The sequence below is a fragment of the Neopelma chrysocephalum genome, unplaced genomic scaffold (assembly GCF_003984885.1).
Source record: "Neopelma chrysocephalum unplaced genomic scaffold, ASM398488v2 Primary Assembly neopelma1_235, whole genome shotgun sequence".
Lineage (NCBI taxonomy): Eukaryota > Metazoa > Chordata > Aves > Passeriformes > Pipridae > Neopelma > Neopelma chrysocephalum.
The window spans coordinates 44,740-52,129 of NW_020897897.1; the positions used below are offsets into that span (position 1 = coordinate 44,740).

At 60.5% G+C, this 7,390-nt stretch overlaps 2 protein-coding genes across 2 annotated transcripts in view; both read right to left on the reverse strand.

Moving 5' to 3' along the window:
* LPAR2 (lysophosphatidic acid receptor 2) overlaps positions 1 to 4,391 on the reverse strand; it is a 6,895-nt gene extending 2,504 nt beyond the window's left edge. Inside the window, exon 1 of the mRNA XM_027703541.1 lies at positions 4,170 to 4,391. The gene's annotated coding sequence lies outside the window, so the exon portion shown is untranslated. The remainder of the gene's footprint in view (positions 1 to 4,169) is intronic.
* A 2,277-nt stretch (positions 4,392 to 6,668) lies between these two features.
* Positions 6,669 to 7,171, reverse strand: NXNL1 (nucleoredoxin like 1; the record flags this gene model as incomplete). The annotated part of the gene is made up of 1 exon (XM_027703542.1): positions 6,669 to 7,171. A coding segment is annotated over one exon (330 nt), but the record flags the coding sequence as incomplete, so codon positions are not given.
* Between the last annotated feature and the right edge of the window lie 219 nt (positions 7,172 to 7,390).

Consider the following 7,390-nt stretch of genomic DNA (forward strand, 5'->3'; position numbering starts at 1 on the left):
AGGAACAGCCAGAGGATGGATGGGAGAGCTTGGAACAGCCAGGAACAACCACGGGATGGATGGGAGAGCTTGGAACACCCAGGAACAACAACGGGATGGATGGGAGAGCTTGGAACACCCAGGAACAACCACAGGATGGATGGGACAGGAAGGGGCTTGGAACACCCAGGAACAACCACAGGGGGGATGGGACAGGGAGGAGCTTGGAACATTCAGGAACAACCCCGGCATGGATGGGAGAGCTTGGAACACCCTGGAACAACCACAGGGAGGAGCTGGGAACACCCAGGAACAACCACAGGAGCAACAGGAAAGTCCTCAGCCGTCCCCAGAGTCCTCGGCTGCCCCCAGAGTCACCCCGAGGAGGCAGCAGGACCTGGAAGGCTCCTGGGAGGAGGTTGGATCTGCCAGATCCGATAAGGGAATGTCCCGGCCCGGCCCACCGGACAGACTAAACTGTTGTGGTTGTCCCAGACGTGATGCTTCAGAAATGTGAAAACAAAGAGGGTTTATCAGCCAGTTCCTAAACATTCCCCCCCCCCCATGAAGGCTGAGGCTCCACAGCTGCTGCTGCCCCAGGAATGCTCTGAGAGCACCAAAGCTCAGCCTCCCTGGGCAGTTTTGCTGCTTAAAGCCCAACAGAAGCCACGGCTGCTTCCAGACACTGCTCCATGTGCTGGTCCTTCCTGAACGGGTGAGGGCTTCCCAAACTCTGCAAAGAGAGGGCTGGGAACAGCCCCTCAGCCCTGGAGAGGGAACATCAGCAATAAATCAGGACACACAGCCGTGGGGGCGGATCTCTGCAAGAGCTGGGTCATCCAGGACATTTCTGGACCACATGGGCTGTGTGGGATCATGGAATGGGTCGGGAAGGGACCTTAAAGCTCATCCTGTCCCACGGGCAGGGACACCTTCCATGGCCCAGGTTGCTCCAAGCCCTGTCCAACCTGGCCTTGGACACTTCCAGGGGTGGGGCAGCCACAGCTTCTCTGGGAATTCCATCCCAGCCCCTCCCCACCCTCTCAGGGGGGGGATTGCTCCCCAGTATCTGCCCTAAACCTTCTGTTTTCCGGTTTAAAGTCACCTGTGCAGTGGGGGAAGTGACTCCCTTCTTCCCAGCCAGCTCTGGAACGAGGCTGCAGCCCCAAAAATCCCCAAATTGGATGGAAAAACCGGATAGAAAAAGCTGTTTGAGGCTCCTCACGTTTCTTTGACACCCAGGGCCGTGCTGGGAGCAAGACCTGACAAGCCTCCGGTGTGGATTCCAGCGGGAAGGATCCATTCCCAAAGCCGCAGCTTCCTGGTCCATGGGGAGCCGAGCACGAGCAGCAGGTAAATTAAAGGATATTTCACCCCCCAGCCTCGGATTTTACACCTGGGAACCAACAGGGTTTTGCTCCAGCGGGAGAGGACCCAGCCCATGGCAGGGGGTGGAACCAGACGAGCTTCAAAAAGTTCCCTTCCCACCCAAACCATTCCATGATTAAAGAAAAAAGGCAGGAAAAACACAGCCCGAGGGATGAGAACCCGCTGATCCCACCCCACAGATGTTCCTGCTCCTTCCCTAACCCAGAGCCTGGAAATCTCAAGTCAGGCCTGGCTCTGGTCCCACAGGGATGGGCAAACCCGGAGCCTCCGGAGGTGCCCAAAGATGACACGGATTTTCCTTCCCCTGGAGAGTCCTGCACATGAAGTCACTGGCTCTGCCCGTCCCCGAACATCCCCTCGGGAAGCTGAGCCAGGGGAGGGCCAGGCTGGATGTTTGGGAGAGGTTTTTCATCCGGAGGGTGGTCGGGCACTGGGAACAGGCTCCCCAGGGATCGGTCACGGCTCCGAGGCCGCCAGAGCTCCAGGAGCGTTGGGACAACAGGGACAGGGGGGGATTTTGGGGTGTCCTGAGCAGGGCCAGGACTTGGACTCAATGACCCCTGTGGGTTCCTTCCAACTCAGGATATTCCACGATTTTAGAGCTCGGGGAGCGTTTGGGTAACACCCTCAGGCACAGGGTGGGATTTTGGGGTGTCCCGGGCGGGGATTGGGCTCGATGACCCTCGTGGGTCCCTCCAGCTCGGGCCGTTCCTCGATCCTCCTCATTTCGGAGAACGCGGCAGGAACACAACTGTCTCCAAACAGGGAGGAACCCCCGAGCGCCTGAGTCAGCCCCGCTTTAGTCACCCCGAAACCCAAACCCCGCTCGGGGCCCTCCCGTCCCCGAGCTCTGCGGGCAGAGGAGGCTCCGGGGCTGCGTTTTCCGGGACGCTCCGGCCCCCGGAGCCCTCGGCGTAGCAACAGGGAATCGTTCCGGGCTTATCTGCGGGCACCGCACCCACCTGGGTTGTGCAAACAAGGAGCCGAGCCAAGAAAACCCCATTGTACCTGCAGCTGAACTTTTGATCCCGCTGCCTCCTCCGACACCCCCCGAGGGGAGAGCTGGACACAGCCCGGGATGGGCCACTCAAAAAGCTGCTGAGCGGGGAAATATCGCCTTTCATAAACACTGGGGGGTGGGGGGAGAAGGAAAAGAGGGAGGGGAGGAGTCAGGATGCCCCGGGGGGGGATTTTGGGTGGGCTGGGCCTGTGGAGCAAGCCCGTGTTCCCTCTTTTCCTCAGCTCGTGGGATGTTTGTGGACCTGGAGCCGATGGAGTGGGAGGGATGGAAGGAGCCCGGGGTGGCCTGGCAGGTAACCGGGAGCGTTCCGGCTGGAACGTGGGGAGCCGGGGGAAGGACGAGGAGGGCAGGAAAGCCCTGGGAGAGGAGGAACAACCGCGCTGTGAATCACGGCAGGTTGATGAGCACCTTCCCAGGGTGTTCCCGGGCAGGTACGGGATCAAGGCCGGGCCATTCACATGCAAAACAGCTCCCTCTCAATGTGCGACAGTCCCAAATCGCTGAAGTTCAGGAAGTCACAGAATCATGAATGGTTTGGGTGGGAGGGGACATTTTAAGGTCACCTCGTTCCACCCCCTGCCCCGGGCAGGGACACCTTCCACTATCCCAGGTTGCTCCAATCCGGCCTTGGACACTTCCAGGGATGGGGCAGCCCCGGCTTCTCTGGGAATTCCATCCCAGCTCCTCCCCATTCAATCAGGGAATCCACCTAAATGTTTCCTTTTAGTTCAAATCCCTTCCCCCCTTGTCCTGTCACTCCCTGCCCGGGTGAATCTCACAAACCCCCTTCAAGCCCTGGCATCACACACAAATCTGGAGCGTCCGCGCCGATGCCAACACCCCAAACCCGCTTCTCTGGGCAGGACTCGGAGCGCGAGGGAAACTCGGAGAGCCCCAAATCCCTCCGGAACGCGCCGAGGGCTCGGAGCCCGCCCCGCTCGGGGTGTCGCAGAGCGGGGAGCGACAGGTTAACAACGCCCGTGAGCGGCTCCGGGAGCTCCGCTGCCACCCTGCAATTACCGCCCGACCTTGGGGCCCGGCACCAAGGACGGCCGGGGCCACAAATCCCCATTTCCCGGGAGGGGGATGAGGAAAAGAGCCCGAGGAGCAGCGGAGCCGAGCCGGGGCTGGGGCCATGATGCACAAAGGAGCTGGATGAGTCTATTGTTCGGTGTCCGAGCAACCCCCCCGGGCTCCGCTCCGCTCTGCCCGGCGCCAGGTCCGGGCTCCCCGGCTTTGTTTACTCGGTAAAACGAGCGGCCGGCTCCGCTCACGGCCCCTCCGCCTTGAGCAATCGGCGAACACCGCCCGGCTCCCCCCGCCGTCCCAGCGCGGCTCTTCCAGGGGGGCAGGAACCGGCTGGGAAGGAGGGCAGGACACGTCGTTTCTCCTCTGGGATTTCTCGCCCTCCGCAGCTCGAGAGTTCGCGGCGAGTTCAGGAGTCCCTCCGCACCGCGGTAAAGGTGCGATTCCTTTTTAATTCCTGGGTAATTCCAGTTCCTCCCGGGGAAGCGCTCAACTCCGGGATCTGGGAAGGCGTCCACCACTTGTTGCCAGCCCCGCAGCCGCGCGTGGAGCGGGGATGAATGGCTTGGAATTCGGCTCCCACTTAATAACCACAATCGGCGCCGATCGAGGCGGAACAATGGATCCGTAAAGGCTCCCGGGGCTCACATCCAACCTGTTTTACCCGCGGCTCTCGAGCCAACCGCTCCAACCGCCGCTCCATTTTTTTTTAAGCCTGGAAGAGCGTTTTTACCCCCGAGAGGAAAAGTCTTACCTGGGAACTCAACGCCGCCTCCGAACCCGGCGCTCAGCATCGACCCCGGCGCCCCGGGGAGCCAGGGCGGCGATCCTGCCAGGGGATCCCCATCTCCTGGAGGGCAGAGCCGCTTCCCAAGCCGGGGAATAACAACCCCCCCCGAGCGCCTCACAGGAAAGTTTGAGCCGCGGAGTCCATCGCGGGGAGAAGAAGCTCCTGGGAGGCGACTTAGTGCGGCTGCGGAGGAGCCGCGGCCTCCTCGGATCCTCCCCTGGGCGGGTCCTGCGGGCCCCGGGAGCCGAAATCCGAGCCCTCGGCGCCTCCTCGGAGCCCCAAAAGCGCTTTCCGAGAGCCTCCGGCCGCGGCTGGATCGAGGTGGCTCCGCGGCGGCCGCATCGCCCCGCAGGACCGGTCCCGGGGCGGGAGCGGCGCCAGGACCCGCCCGGCAACTGGTCCCAGTCCCGCACTGGGGAGCCCCGGCCGGGGAGCGGGGGCTGCCCGAGGATCCCGGAGGGGGGGACCGGAGGACCGGGGCACCGACAGCACCCGCGGCTCGGGGGGTACGTCGGGTCTGGACCCAGCCCCCCACATCCCGGGTGGATCTTTGGATCGGGATCCAAATCCCCGTATCCCAACTGGACCATCAGTCAGGATCCAGCCCCCCCGTTTCCAGTGGGCCGTTGAGTCAGGATCCAACCCCCCACATTCCAACTGGACCACGGGGTCAGAATCCAGACCCCCTCCTTCTGAGTGGACCAGAGGGTCAGATCCAGCCCCACATTCCAGCTGGACCGTGAGGATTCGGCCCCTCACATCCTAACTGGACCATCGGGTCAGGATCCTCCTCCCTTGTCTGCTTCCCTGGGAACGATGTTATCACCAGGAACAGCCCCGACCTGCTGCCAGGGACACCAGGAGAGCAGGACCTGCCCTGGGAGACGGGGACGGCCCGGGACAAAGGGATGGACACCGGGACAGGGATCCACAGGGACAGGGATCCACAGGGAGGAGGTCACGGAGAGCCCAGGACAAAGGGATGGAGACAGGGATCCACAACAAACCCCCTGGGATGCAGCACTGGATGCTGAACAGGGACAGGACTGCGGAGCCCTGACAGCCTCCAGTCCAGCCCCTCTTCTCCCCCCATTCCCTCCCTCCCTCCAGGAGTTTTCCTGTTCCTCCCCCATTCCAAAGGGTCTCCCGGGGTGTCCTGGCGTTGTCCCCCCCAAGCCGGGTCATGGAGTAACCTGATCCCAACCCGGCCACGTCCTGGTGCCCAGCAGAGCCTCGGCAGGGAAACGCTTCCAAGGAAAACATCTGTCCCCTCCCCTTTCTTCCACTTCTCCTTTCCAAGGGGGGTTTTAATTGTTTGCGTGGATTTTGCGTTCCCAAACAAGCCCTAAAGGCAACATTTTCCTTTAACCCTCTCGGCTGCCACCGTTCCCCCCCCCCCATGACCATCCGAAGGGTTGGTTTTTTGGCTGCTTTTTTGGAATCCCAGGAATGTTTAGAAACCTCCTGGAAGGAGTCATGTCATCCCAATGTCATCAGCACCCCCACAAAATTGCTCTAATGAATCGTTCCCGAGTCCCAGCTGGCTCAGAGATTCCCAAACCCTCTCAGAGGAGCCCAACCCCCCCCCCCCCCCCCCAGTTCCATCCCAGGGATGGGAGCAGCACATCCACGAACCTTTAAAAATGCAGGAATTCCATCACACCCCCGGCTGCTGGATCAGGGCCAGCTCCGGAGCAGAGCTGGTGGGAGCCCAGACCATCAAAGAATCCCTTAAAACAAAGGGATGGGGAAGGAATCCCAGCCCACAGCGGGGTTTTGCTTTTCCTCCAACGAGTTAACAGCTGTTTGGAATCCCAAAAAAAATCATGAAGGACCTGGAAAACTCCTCCCTCCCCCTTTCTCCTTCCCCAGGCTCGGCTGTTTGGGACACTCTAATTCCAAGTATTGTTGGAAACACCTTAAATTGGGGCCTGAAGGGAAACATGAACCTGGGATCTCGTCACCTTTGCTCGTGGGATGAGATGGAAAACCAGCTGAGGATGTTGTTGGGAAGGGACCAACCAACACTCCACTCCCCTGGGTAACTGCCCTGGGCACGGATTTGGGTGGGATAACATCCCTGGACACTCTTGGTGGCTTTTCCAGGCCTCTCCAGGAGGAAAACAGGGCAGGGGGGTGTGTTTAGTTTGGAGCAGGGAAGGTCTGGGGGCCCCTCTGTGTGGCTCCTCCTAATCCACACGGGAAGGAAGGGAATTATCCCACAGGGAAAGCGGGAGGCAGGAGCAGCAGTTCCAAGGCCCCCGGGTGATGTCCCATCATTTGGGGTTGGAATCACATCGGGACCCCAGGACCCTTCACCACCTCCCTTGGGCATTTTTAATGCAATTCCCAGTTTTTGAGCTGTTTACAGTTGTTCCCTGAATTCTGGTCTCTAGGAATTACTTTTCTTCTCCCCTTTTTTGGTAAACAGACAACAAAAACGTTACTTTTAATCCCAATTCTGGTAAATAAATGCCTGAGATGCCCCGGCAAGATTTTTCTGGTGCCGGATTCCAGGATGATGTAAGGAAATACATCCCACTCCGGGTCGGAATATCTCAATTACAGTGATTTTCCAGGTGGGAGAAGCTGGATGTGGGAGCCATCCCACGGATCCCACGAGCTCTTGGAGCTGCTCAAGGGTCTCCTTCCCCTTCTTCCTCCCTCTCTTCCCTGTCCTTGTCCTTGTCCAGCTTGTACTTGAGCCGGCGCAGGGGGTGCGTGAGGCTCCTCCGGGCGTGGTTGTCGAAATCCTCGGCCAGGCGGAAATTCCGGTCCAGGATCTCGGCGGCCTCCTGCCAGTTCTGGAAGCAGCTGGGCCCCATCCTCTGGATCTCCTCCACGGCGTTGGCCACCAGCACCTCCCCGCTGGGCTTCAGCACCACCACGGCCGGCACCTCGGACACGGCGAAGCGCAGCTCCAGCTCCCTGCCGGCAACGGGAACGGGAATGGGAATGGGAATGGGCTGGGGAGTCCCACGGGAGTTGGTGGTGGATGGAGATGGAAGAGGGGGTGGGAAGGGGTGGGATGTGGGGTTTGGGTAAGGAGAGGTGGGATTTGGGTGAGGGGAGGTGGGATTTGGGGGGATGGGAAATAAGGGGTGATGGGAGATGGGATTTGGGCGTTGAGAGATGGGATTTGGATGATGGGAGGTGGGATTTGGGTGTTGGGAGATGGGATGTGA